Raw genomic sequence first — 14,484 nt, 5'->3', positions numbered from 1 at the left:
CATGTTACATGTAATGCAAGGTACATAGTGTGTGTAATATTAAAGGCATGTTACATGTAATACAAGATAACAGTGTAATATTGGAGGCATGTTACATGTAATACGAGGTACACAGTGTGTGTAATAAAGGCATGTTACATGTAATACAAGGCACATAGTGCGTGTAATATTAAAGGCATGTTAAATGTAATACAAGGTATACAGTGTGTGTAATAAAGGCAAGTTATATGCAATACAAGGTACACAGTGTGTGTAATATTAAAGGCATGTTACATGTATATGTAATACAAGGTACAGTGTGTGTAATAATAAAGGCATGTTACATGTAATACAAGGTACACAGTATGTGTAATATTAAAGGCATGTTACATGTAATACAAGGTACACAGTATGTGTAATATTAAAGGCATGTTACATGTAATACAATGTAAGCAGTGTTTGTAATATTGAAGGCATGTTACATGCAATACAAGGTAAGCAGTGTTTGTAATATTGAAAGCATGTTACATGTAATACAAGGTACACAAGGTGTAATATTAAATGCATGTTACATGTAATACAAGGTAAGCAGTGTGTGTAATATTGAAGGCATGTTACATGTAATACAAGATAACAGTGTATGTAATATTGGAGGCATGTTATGTGTAATGCAATATACAGTATGTGTAATATTAAATGCATGTTACATGTAATACAAGGTAAGCAGTGTGTGTAATATTAAATGCATGTTACATGTAATACAAGGTAAGCAGTGTGTGTAATATTGAAGGCATGTTACATGTAATACAAGGTAAGCAGTGTTTGTAATATTGAAGGCATGTTACATGTACTACAAGGTACACAGTGTGTAATATTAAATGCATGTTACATGTAATACAAGGTAAGCAGTGTGTGTAATATTGAAGGCAAGTTATATGTAATACAAGGTACACAGTGTGTAATATTAAATGCATGTTACATGTAATACAAGGTAAGCAGTGTGTGTAATATTGAAGGCATGTTACATGTAATACAAGGTAAGCAGTGTTTGTAATATTGAAGGCATGTTACATGTACTACAAGGTACACAGTGTGTAATATTAAATGCATGTTACATGTAATACAAGGTAAGCAGTGTGTGTAATATTGAAGGCATGTTACATGTAATACAAGGTACATAGTATGTGTAATATTAAAGGCATGTTACATGTAATAAAAAGTACAGTGTGTGTAATAATAAAAGGCATGTTACATGTAATACAATGTAAGCAGTGTTTGTAATATTGAAGGCATGTTACATGTAATACAAGGTAAGCAGTGTTTGTAATATTGAATGCATGTTACATGTAATACAAGGTACACAAGGTGTAATATTAAATGCATGTTACATGTAATACAAGGTAAGCAGTGTGTGTAATATTGAAGGCATGTTACATGTAATACAAGATAACAGTGTATGTAATATTGGAGGCATGTTATGTGTAATGCAATATACAGTATGTGTAATATTAAATGCATGTTACATGTAATACAAGGTAAGCAGTGTGTGTAATATTGAAGGCATGTTACATGTAATACAAGGTAAGCAGTGTTTGTAATATTGAAGGCATGTTACATGTACTACAAGGTACACAGTGTGTAATATTAAATGCATGTTACATGTAATACAAGGTAAGCAGTGTGTGTAATATTGAAGGCAAGTTATATGTAATACAAGGTACACAGTGTGTAATATTAAATGCATGTTACATGTAATACAAGGTAAGCAGTGTGTGTAATATGGAAGGCATGTTACATGTAATGCAAGATAACAGTGCATGTAATATTGGAGGCATGTTATGTGTAATGCAATATACAGTATGTGTAATATTAAATGCATGTTACATGTAATACAAGGTAAGCAGTGTGTGTAATATTGAAGGCATGTTACATGTAATACAAGGTAAGTAGTGTGTGTAATATTGAAGACATGTTACATGTAATACAAGGTAAGCAGTGTTTGTAATATTGAAGGCATGTTGCATGTACTACAAGGTACACAGTGTGTAATATTGAATGCATGTTACATGTAATACAAGGTAAGCAGTGTGTGTAATATTGAAGGCATGTTACATGTAATACAAGATAACAGTGCATGTAATATTGAAGGCATGTTACATGTAATACAATGTACACAGTGTGTGTAATATTAAAGGCATGTTACGTGTAATAAAATATACAGTATGTGTAATATTGAAGGCATGTTACATGTAATACAATGTACACAGTGTGTGTAATATTGAAAGCATGTTACATGTATATATCACACGTACAATATCAATATTACAGGAATTGTGTGAAGAACGGTGTACACATAATATATGGTACATTACGTATACTTGGCGGAATAATTAACGTATTTGGTTGTTACTCTTTTTCAGTATTAGCATTGGTGACTCTCATAGGAATTGGAGGCTTTGTACCACGTTTTATGTCAGAACAATTTATAGCAGAACCACAGAAATCAGACCCCAAGACATTTAGTACAATGATGTGGTCTGTAAGATTTATGTATGATAATAATGGTTGGCCTAGCTTTGATAGAGCTGCTACAGTACTTAATAATACAGGTAAGGAAAATACCATTATGTTTTACTGGGAGGTGTGCATGCATTTATAAAGGAGGGATTCGATACAGTGCTAAGAAGTGTCTGGGAAAGAATTAGTTTGAAATGCATATTGCGATGTATGTATTATAATAAGGTCAGTTCTAATAGAACACTAGTTTGAGAATGCCATAAAAGTTTTAATTAGTTTTACATTTTTTTTTTTTGCAGAGGCGGATTTCATTTCATTTCTTGAGAGTGATGCGTCAAAACCGTTCTTGGGAAACAATGACATCACAATGTGGATGTCTGAAAAACTTGGAATGTACAGTGATTTTGGACCATCCACAGCTTCACACACATGGGGGTATGTACAGTGATTTTTAGCTTTGTCAGGTCTAGTTTCTGACTTTACGGTTACCCTGTCTGTGTGTGTATATATGTATCCCTGTTCCATCATTATCTCAAGAACCAATCGTTGCACTCCAATGAAATATAGATGCTCTGAGACAATGCACAGAGTGTTTAGTGTGGAGTTAAAATCTGTGCATATTAATGATCTAATTTTCATAATAATGTGTTATTAGGTTTTTCACCAATATCTCTAGAACCAACTAAAACTTAGGTGGCTGCATAAATTGTAATTGTTATATCAAAAACCAGTTATCACATTTCAATTAAACTTGATGGTACATAGATGCTCTGAGACAATGTACAGACCTGTTTAGTGTGGAGTTAAAATCTGTGCATATTAATGATCTAATAATGTGTTATTAGGTTTTTCACCAATAACTCTAGAACCAACTAACACTTAGGTGGCTGCATAAATTGCAATTGATATATCAAGAACCTGTTATCACATTTCAATTAAACTTGGTACATAGATGCATTTGGACTGTGAAATCCTGATTAGTTTAAGATTGAAATCTGTGTATATTAATCATCTAAATTTTATTACAATTAATGTTTCAGCTTTTCCACCGATATCTCAAGTAGCAATCATCACAATTCAATAAAACTTGGTGCATATAGGTGCCTGTGGACAATGCAAAAGATCTGATTAGTTTTAAGTACGAATTTTATGTTTCTATTATAAAATTCAATACTGTATTGAATCATATTGTTGCATCTCAAATAGCAGACTTATATTCGTCTTTGATCTTTTCAAATTTTGAATTATTTTTAATATGTCCTATTTTTACCTCATTCCTCCAAGTCTAACAGCACACAGGTGTTCTTTCTAAGCTTTCATTGATTTTGATAATGCACTGATAGATTTCTCTCATGCTTACCATGTAAATATATCTGGTTCTGTGTTTTTCTCAATTTTTTCAACTTTGTACAATCCTTATCAAGTTTTTCTATTTGTAGTAAACATAGGTTAATTTTAACAGTAAATTATATTTTAAAATTGGTTTATATTTTTTGCTCAAAACTGTTCAGCGACAGTATAATTGTAAAGGCAATTTACTTTTATTATTGACTGTAAAATACTTTATTTTCGCTTGGAATAAATTTTTGCTGAAGTAATATTTCAGTGATATACATGTATCCTTAACCTATAATTTACATTCAACTTGCCAAAAATCAGTGAAAATAAATTCCATACAAAACACTCAAATAGTCTTTTCAGCGAAAATTAATTCCAGCTAAAATAAAGTATTTCACAGTATTTTATTTTCCTCACAGAAGCAATTTGTTTTCAAAGTACCAAATTGTGAGATCAAGTCACCATATATTACCTTCTCCACATGGTGAATTAGGACCAGCAATCTTTGCAACTGTCAACATATCAGGAACTTTGGTAGATTTGCTCACAGCACATAATGGCAATTATGAGTAAGTGTACTTTAAATTGTTAATTTTTATCGCTATAGATTTTCAAGATTTAATAATCAAAAAAATTGATCATGATGAAAGTTTACAATTTTCTCATATTTGCAAAAAATCTTGTAAATTTGTTTTTCGCAAAATTAAAAGTGGTTCACATTATGCCAAAAAGCCATTATACACTTCACACAATTGCATTTCTGAAGGTCACTGTATTTAAAATAAAACAGCCAGGCATCCTCACTACTTATATTAAGTTCATCTGAGACAGGTTTGACAGATAGTTGACTTCATATACGACTGTATAATGAATAGATCTGATTTTTGTGTATACACAGAGATTCCTTGGATCGAAAGTTACAGACTGAGTACATTGCCAATATTACACGAAATAGGTATGAAAATATAACATTCTTCTCTGTCTAGCTATTCACATGCAATTATTCACTGAGACTGCAACTTGTGAGCAATGTAACCAAATCAAGAATATGAGTTATTTTGTGGTTATGCGTGACATGCATTATTTATTACCTTGGGTAATATACCTATATTATGCATAGCATAGTCGATGTGATTCTGTGATGTCTGAGTACATGCTTTCCAGTATTCTTGTGAAAATATCAAACTGTTCAGACAAAGTTTTTAACTTTATGAGACCTTAGTGCATTTTATTTGTCAGATCAGACTTGAAATGGCTGACTGGTGGCCATTTTGTTTTTATAAATTAGTGAATGCAGTTCTGAGCTATTATCTCTGGCATTCTCTGACTGGTCATGTTCAAACTTTATATATTTCTTATACTTTAGAACTTACAGAAACAATAATGCAAGTGAAATGAATAATAATTTCATGGTAATGTGTCACATGAATATTCAATAGTTTTAGTATAAAATATTTTCTTGTCAGGATGTAAATGTTATTGTCATGGTAATGCATTTCATGAATTTTCATAAGCTCCAATGTCAAATATATCCAATATATACAAACAAAAATTGGGAAAGATTGATTTCATAGTGTAATGTGTCAGTTGACTATACTCATTATCATCAACTTTTTGGCTCCAATCTAAGACAACTGAATTATCGTATTTTGAACCCACTCTGCTGCTTGCAGCTAGATTTATTACTGTGGAATACTTTATTTTCGCTGGAATTAATTTTCGCTAAAAAGGCTTTTTGGGCGTTTTGCTTGAAATTTATTTTCACTGATTTGTGACAAGCTTAATGTGAAATATACGAAAAAAAGTATATTCGCTGGGTTTTATTTTCACAGAATAATTCCTTCAGCGAAAATAGCGAAAATAAAGTATTCTACAGTATTGTAGATTGTTTCTTATATTAAAGGTTTCACCACCAGTTCCCTCTTTTCATCACAAATTCACAAAATAGTCTTGTTTATAGTTTGCGCTTTCCTTTTGAAGATTGCGACAAAAATAGCCAAAGTAAAAAGTGAAAATTGACTCAAATTGTGTCTGATCAGCACCAAAATTAGGATTCATTTCAAAATAGCCAAATTTTTGGAGTAAAAACTGAAAATTGACTAAAATGTTGTCTGTCGGCGCCAAAATTAGGGTTCATTTCCAGGAATATTGAAGAATATATTAAAAAAAGTGCAGACAAATTTGGGTGAGAAAAAAGTCTGGTGGTAAAAAGGTTAACTAGTTTTATGGTATGAACAATTAGGACTCGCACATTGACATATTAGATATCCTCTATACCAGAAAATATGTCATAAAAACATGAAACATCAAATTATTATTAAATTTAACATTTTTTAAATTTGATAAATATGACTTGTGTACAAAATTGAAACACACTGTAATAAGTGGATTAAAATCCACCAAATTGTTATGTCTTGAATGCACTTGTATATTAGTCTGTATATGTACACAGTGTATTCTGCTTACTGTATGTATTATAAATGATTACCATTAAAAACTTATAAATATAAAAAAAAAAATATGACTTGTGTGAGCAATTCACGTATTTTGTATTTACAGTACTAACCCACTGGTGTACATGGGGTATGTGACTTCTAAACCCGGTGAGAGAGACTATAAACAACTGACAACTAGAGGAAGGTTAAAGGTATAAACCTTTATTCTGTTAATTGTGAATGAAGATGGTACAGTGGAGCTATTTCCTCTGCCCTTTGACCATCAACAATTCTATTAATCTTCTTCTTAAAAACCAGTAGCTTGAGTGGTTTGATGTTTGTTATATAAGTCCCCTCAGGTTTGGTAAATTTATGTCACTATCTCAAATTTTGCATGTTGGTCAATATTTTAAGTAACTTTTGGTCAAACTGATATTTTTTACTTCTTCTCAAAAACTGCTACTCAGAATGGTTTCTATTTTGTGTGGTTCATTCTCATATTTGTTCATTTCATGATGATATCTTCAATTCCCTATTTTATCGAATATTTTTGTCATTTTTGGTTATAAATAGTATTTTCAAGCTTTTTACTTTTATTGTTCCTATTTTTCAGGATATTGATGAAACTGACAGAAAGAGATTCTGTTTATATATCATGTACAGAGGTTTAATCAGGTAAGGTCTTTCAATGAAAAAATATAATCAGTTTGGATCTATATTGTAGAAGTATTTTCGTGCAAGGTGTCTCTAGACATGTTGCTTTCTCTCATAAATACTTATAATATGTTTACTGCAAGTGAATTAACCTTTCCTCTACCAGACTTTTTCGCCCCAAATTTTTCTGCACTTTTTTCTTATACTCTTTAGTATTTCTGGAAATGAACCCTAATTTTGGAGCCAACAACAAAATTTTTAGTCAATTTTCAGTTTTTACTAAAAAAATTAGCCTATTTCTGTCTCAATCTTCGGGAACAAGTTGCAGACTATTTTGTGAATTTGTGATGAAACAAGGCAACTGTATGTAGGTACTTTAAGTGGACCTCTCTCAGCTTTGTAAATTTCTAACGATATCATATGAATATTGTTTTCATTAATGGTAAAAATTTATATTTTTAACTTCTTCGTGAAAATCGCTATCCCAATTGCTTCAATATTTTTATATCAAGACACTTTGGATGGACCTCAGTCAAATTTGTATATTTTGTGACAATACCTATTGTAATCGCTAATTTTACCCAATATTTTAGCTACATGTAGCCTGAGTGCCTTGATATTTTATATGCCTTGGGTTTGTCCCTCAGATTTGTTAATTTTCATGACAAACATTTAAGTTCTCCAGTTTTAGTGAATATTTTTTTTATTTTTGGTGGAAAACATATTTGTGATGTTGAATGTTTTGACATTTTAGATGAATCACTGTTTGATTTGTTTGATTTCTTCCCCTATCAGATTATGTCATTTAATGTCAATAACTAAAATATTCTCATTTTAGTTAATTATTACTGACTGATTTGATATTCTTTGTTTTTATACATCTGAAAGACCAGCTGTATCAGCCAACAGACTGCTTGTTTAGGAACTTTTATACATTTCATGTTATTCTATAAGGAACACTGAGATTAATACAGTACATGTAGTATTACTCGAAGAAGGCATTAGCTAGTATTTTTCTTCCCAAATTTTGCTTAGATTCGTTGCTGTACTATTATTTTTCAGGAATTTTCATACAATTTATGTTATATTATTCTGTGAGACATTTAAATTAGTAATGTATATGAAATATTTGAGGATAATGAATATTAATTCATGTTTTACGTGATTATGACATTTAGATATACTATTGAATTTCAGAACTATTATATTCTCTTTTGCCCTGCAAAGAAAAAATAGTGCATTGCTTGTGTACATTCATGTGTTCAATCTAGACTTTCAATGGACAATGTTATAATTGCTATGCTATGTTTTTTCATGCTTTTTACGAAGCAGTTGAACTAATGACATAAAGCGGATAGAGGTAACTATGAAAATAAAAATAACATTTTTTTTTCTAGGGTTGGTTATGCTCGTATATCACATGGTGGACTGACTGACACTGAAATCCAGCTAGCTAAGTTTCGCATTCCAGACAATCCAAACAAATATCAAGATAACAATTACATCACAATACAAAGTGAAGATGTTGATCCATCTGTTCGTTTCCCAACAGTGTAAGTTTTGTTTGATATTCATATTTCAGGATGGTGGCCCTGGACAGCGAGTAGTTATTCCACTCACAGACCAACATGACAATAGACTATTTTTCGTTCACTTTGAGATCCTGCATTATGCATGAAATCGAACGTAAAACATGAATAACAAAAAGGTCGTAGCGTCGTAGTGGCGACAAACATCTTGTGGGATTCGACAAACGTGAAAGTATTTTGGGGGATATTTCCATGCTTAATAATGTCATGTACACATTTGATGATGGTCAATTTTGATGAAGTAAGGGTATCTAAATGCAATATTCCCCTGTCAAAGATCGGCCTTTCTACTTTGAGCGATGAAATCGCATTCAAAATCAAATCATTTGATTTTTGCAGCAGACGTTTGGCACACGTCTTTCAAGAAACTCGCGAGATCTCACAGTTGAACGGAAAATCGCCTATTATTGGACAAGAACCATGAATCATTCAGGTCCAGGAACATGCATAGATTATTGATGGTGTTACACTAAAAATACACTGATATATTTTCCATTAAAAAAACTGTTACCAACTGATACCACCAACTGTCTCTTACAACAGTACATATACTCATTTGCCAAGTTAAATACTGTCAACGGTTTTTGAAACTCGTGTTTTTGTGATTTTGAGATTCTATTGCATTCGTGAAGACACATTTCAGTGAAGTCACTAAAACTATGTCTTCTGAAACCCCAGAGAAATTTCACTGCTAGAAATTTTGTGATTTTTACTTACCACTGAAATTTGCGAAAACTTTTCCCTCTTCCAAATAATTAAAACAGTTTACAGTACTGTGTGCATAGAATTCCCTATTGAAGGTCATCACACGTTTTTAGAATCAAACTTGACTGACCAATTGCCTGTGGAAGTCGTGTATCTTGTATGATAACTTTGATTGGTTGCGAAATACTTCAATGCAACTGGCGTAGATAGTTGGTCTACTGTAGTTAAAATTGATGTTTAACGGCAAACTGAATTAAAAGTGAGTTACGTACATCAAAACAAATCTGATTCAGCAGTGTTAACTGTGTAAAATTATCATATAATGATTAAATACTTTGACAAATTATTCTAATGTATTTTTTCAATTCCATTCCAAATTAAATATGCAGCTATTATTGCATTACATTATCGTTCTTGACCGCTTTAGCGCCCATGCCTGGTCAAGCGCCCACCCCCCACTTTTGCGCAATTTTTATATTTGGGGTTACATTCGGCAAAAGCGCCCACCCCTTCACCAATAATTTAAAACTTGGTCTTTGATCATTGCTTAACGAATACTGGTAATCGTTTTTGTATCATGATACAGCATGGATATCGACTGCTGTGAATATGTTGTGAATGTGTAGACCACGGTAACCGTGCGTAAACTATGCTTCGACAATGACCTGTTAATAAAAGTAAATTGCAGTAAATATTTCATGCCATATTTGAAAAAAAAAACCACGTTTATTCGTCAAAATCAATTCCAACAGATTGTACTTCGACATCGATAATTCACTTCCACATTGCGTTACCCAAGAGTCTTCGGGAATTCCCGAAGAATTGCGTCGGTACCACGCAGCAATTTGATTAGATAATAACAGACTTTACCCATTAGGTCAAAGGACGTTGATGCAGGTCAAATGCAAATACGCCATGGCGGAAAAAGCTTTTATCAAGAGTTTGCGTATGATCCGACACATTCGTCAGTGGTGATAAAGATTTTGACTTTGACTGTGTTCCAACAGACTCAGATATTTTTAATTTCGTAAATTCGGGTGGTACGTAATTAATTTTTGTTTCTTCGTAGGAGTCAATGAACAACACACCTAATTTCGTAATTTTATTTTCCTTCAAACTTTCAAAGACGTAGATATCCCCTCAATCTGTCACACAGTGAATTAAAATTGTCATTTGTATTCTTTTCCGAGGGTGTGCTCGGGTAAGCGCCCACCCCTAAAAAATCCCGATTTTATGAGCTGAGGACCCTGGGCGCTAACGCGGTCGAGTACGGTACATTACATTGCAAAAATTAAAAGATAACCTTACAGTGTGTACCAGAAACCTCTATTTCAGTTTATTAATACATAATAATATTAGTAGAAACCGAGCCTCAGCTTTCGTTTAATTATGTAATTGATATCGGCTCATGAGCTCAACTCTGTCTACTCTCATACTTTCTCAAATCTTATTTTGATGTGACACTTATTTGAATGATGACATCAAACTAACTAATCAATAATAATATATACTCTTTTCGATGTCACAACATGTTTATGAAATGTCCACAACTTTCTGTCACACACTGCAGATTTTTTTTATTACACAGTCCAAATTTTAGGATATTAATGAAATTAAATTTTTAATTTTATCTTGAATTTACTCACTGTATTTTAATTGCAGTTTTGGAAAGCATTACCACACCCATTGGTGGGGAAAAGGAAATTATTACCACATGAACACACCCAAGTACTTCATAAAACGGAAACCAGGTGCCTAATGTATACGGTAATATGCAGTATGTTGAATATTAACTTTTCATATGAATCAATGCCCTTGGAGGATGTCAACCTGGAAGATTGTATGGAACAGAGTGTGTGCCACAGCAATCAGCTATTTTGGCACTATGGAAATATGCATATTTTGTTAATTAAATGCATAACCTTATTATAATTTTTTATTTCATAATTATCGCTTGAGATGAGATTGATATTTTACAGATAATCCTGTCTGCTGACATTAACTGCACCCATGACACAGTCAACTGGTGTTCAAGCACAAAAATCTATCTATGAATTCATATTAGTTCTTATACTGTAAAATTTCACTGATTTAGCATTTCAGGCATATTCAGTGGGTTTTAAATTCACGGTTTTATCATTTAGATAATGTGTTCTATGGTCAATATTACATATTCACTGGGTTTTAATTTAGCGCATTTTCCAGTCAGCAAAATTAAAACCCAGTGATCAACTAGCCCTTCTACAGTATTCCAATTTGTAAACCATCTCACTCATACAGTCATGATATGCATGTGGAATTTGAGTTGATTCTTCAGTAACACCCCAATTATTTATTTGGTTGATGATTACACAGAATGTGAAAATTTATCTTCAGTTATTTTTAGCATTTTTTTTTACAAATTCTATATGCAATTCAGATTATTTATAATACAAAAAAAAAAACAATCTGTTTTTTTTTTTACAGTAAAAAGTTCGATATATTTTCAAGTATTGATAAGAATGATGTAGTCATACTTTTCGGCAAGTTTACTTTCTTCTAGCTTTAATGAGTAACGTAATAACATTATTTTTTTACCACATGGTGCTCGTCTATTTGTTAACTGTATTTACAAATTAATATTGTTATTAAGTAGACTTCATAAAACATGTTACAAGATTATTTTTAAACATATGAATGCATTTTTTTTTTTGCATTTAGTAAATTTGTAATGTCAATGTTCTATTTCATTTACTAATGAATATTTAATAGAAATATTTGTTAGTTTAATTATAATATTAATTTATAATGATTTTTTAAGTAATTTGAAACATGCAGTGCCAATCACAGGTATGTCTGTGGTTTATTTTTATGATCAAGCAGAAAATAAACGCAATTTTTGGTTTATATGCACTACTCTTAACTTTTTCACCACCAGATTATCTCACCCAAATTTGTCTGCCCTTTTTCTATCATATTCTTCAATTATTTATAAAAATGAACCCTAATTTCAGAGCTGATAGACAATATTTGAGTCAATTTTCAGCTTTCACTGAAAAAAATTTGCTATTTTTGTCCCAATCTTTTGATCCTTCAGTGCAGACTATAAACAGGACTATTCTGTGAATTTGTGATGAAGAGAAGGAACTGGTGGTTGAAAAGATAGATGGTGCAAAACATGGTATATCATATTTCTAATCACTTCTGTACAAAATTAATAATTTTTTCTGTGTTTTTTTTTCGGATTGTGCAATGAAATTAAAAGTAAAATCACTAGTATACTTCCACGTAAAAAGTAAATTTCAAAATTGAATTACTTCATATATTCATTTCTGGTTTTTACTTTGTCTTGTGTAATGCCAAGATCGGATATTACTTTGTACCTAAATGTTAGGATTTGGTATAGTTATTTTACGTTTTCAAACACGAAATCGCAGACTTCCACATTAATTTAAAAAATAATATATATGATGCAGTATAATATTAACATATATAATATAACAAAGCATAAATTATGTACATGCATGTTATTGCCGTTTTGCTATTTCTGTAAATTGTAATTTGATTATTTCATGAAAGTTGCTTTTTACAAAACCCACTAACAGTAAAATTGTCATTACTGAACAATTTGACATTTTCTAAGTCGAATTGCATTCATGTAACATCTTTAATTATAAAGTATCTTATGTAGTTTATAGTATACCAATACTATTTTCGAATAAAAACACAAAGTGTAATTGTTTCAGTAATAAAGAAGACAATTTGAATAAATTAAATGAATATATAACTTTTCTTTTGGTTTTTTATGAACTATATATATTTGTTGAACATTTTTATGACCACCACTAGGCTTGATTGTGCCTTTTTTGACATGGCAGATGCTGGTGATTTGGTACATTGGATGATTCGTTTATTTTAATTAGCCGCTTGCAGACAACCCTTGATTATAATTGCATTCATGTGGAGTTCAGCATTTGTTTACGGTCTGAAAACGAGGACTTGTGGATTGTGTGCGAGTCCGGATGAACGTATTTCTTAGATATGCCTGGACTTAATACATACATTAGACATTATTGGTCCTTGATGCACATCATTTTGTTTTTCAGATCGGAATCAAAATGGCTTTCTTGCGGCCATTTTATTTTAATGAATGCGGTTCTAGAGCAATATCCCTGACATGCTTTGACTGATTATGTTCAAATTATATATATATTCATTATACATCATGTCATAGATTACAGATGTATTCAAAATGGTCGAACAGTGGCCATTTTGTTTTTAATAATTAATACAGTTTCAGAGCAGTTATATTTCTCAATATGGACAAGTACTTGTTTGATGGTCAGATAGAAGATGACTGAATGGCAAACTATTTTAATGTTAAAAAAAATCATCATAATCAAGCATCAGCTTCTGGATCTATACTTCTGACATGTTTATGTTCAAACTATATTACTAAAAACTATATATCTTAAAATTTGATAAAATGTACTATCTTTTAAGCACCAGTCCTAGATGCAGAACCAAAGTCTAACTTGTTTGCGTTTGAAGCTAGACACTCCCTGCTAAACAAAAATGAAGAAAGTTTGGAAATGAAAAATCATTCAATACAATTTTGTTTTCATGTTGACAATCTTTTTGACTCTCGTGTGCGAGTCTTTGCGGTTAGTCTGTCTGTATGTGAGTATGTGTGTGTGTCTGTCTGTCTCTTCCACTAATATCTCAAGAACTGTATGTTGGTTTTTAATGACACTTGGTACATAGTTGTTCTGGGCTAATGGGCAGATTTGATTAGGTTTCAGTTGAAATCCATGCATATTAATTAAAATCCATGCATATAATTAACCTAATTTGCATAATGATTAGTCAATTTTCGGCATTTCCACTGATATCTCGGGTACTAATCATCACATTTCAATAAACTTGGTACATTGATACTCTAGAACAATGCACATACCTCAGTTTTGTGTTAAAATCAGATCATATTAATTACCTAATCACATTTCAATGAAACTTCGTACACAGATGGTGACGGCACTTATCTTAATTCAATGAATCTTGATACATATATACCCTAACACAATGTGACGATCAGATTAGTTTCAGGTTTATATACATCTATAATAATTACCTAATTTGCATAATAATTTACTTTCCAGCTTTCCACTAATTTAGTTAGGATTACTCATAACATTATAATTAAATTTTGTACAATAATTCATTTGGTTCATTGAGGTAATCCACAGACATGATGTTGATAAATATGCATATTGATTAACTATTATTAG

At 31.5% G+C, this 14,484-nt stretch overlaps 1 protein-coding gene across 1 annotated transcript in view; it reads left to right on the top strand.

Moving 5' to 3' along the window:
* The window catches only part of LOC102805319 (PGAP2-interacting protein-like), a 28,551-nt gene extending 15,568 nt beyond the window's left edge, over positions 1–12,983 (top strand). Inside the window, exons 7-14 of the mRNA XM_085497849.1 lie at positions 2,400–2,588; positions 2,796–2,931; positions 4,254–4,403; positions 4,733–4,789; positions 6,394–6,481; positions 6,883–6,944; positions 8,321–8,476; positions 10,880–12,983. Of these exons, the coding sequence (XP_085353975.1) occupies positions 2,400–2,588; positions 2,796–2,931; positions 4,254–4,403; positions 4,733–4,789; positions 6,394–6,481; positions 6,883–6,944; positions 8,321–8,476; positions 10,880–10,976 (935 nt within the window). The 3' untranslated portion in view covers positions 10,977–12,983. The remainder of the gene's footprint in view (positions 1–2,399; positions 2,589–2,795; positions 2,932–4,253; positions 4,404–4,732; positions 4,790–6,393; positions 6,482–6,882; positions 6,945–8,320; positions 8,477–10,879) is intronic.
* Positions 12,984–14,484: the final 1,501 nt, after the last annotated feature.

This window comes from Saccoglossus kowalevskii, chromosome 4, assembly GCF_978046115.1.
Source record: "Saccoglossus kowalevskii chromosome 4, keSacKowa6.1, whole genome shotgun sequence".
Lineage (NCBI taxonomy): Eukaryota > Metazoa > Hemichordata > Enteropneusta > Harrimaniidae > Saccoglossus > Saccoglossus kowalevskii.
Note: the sequence above shows the minus strand (reverse complement) of the source record. Positions and strands in the feature narration are given on the sequence as shown.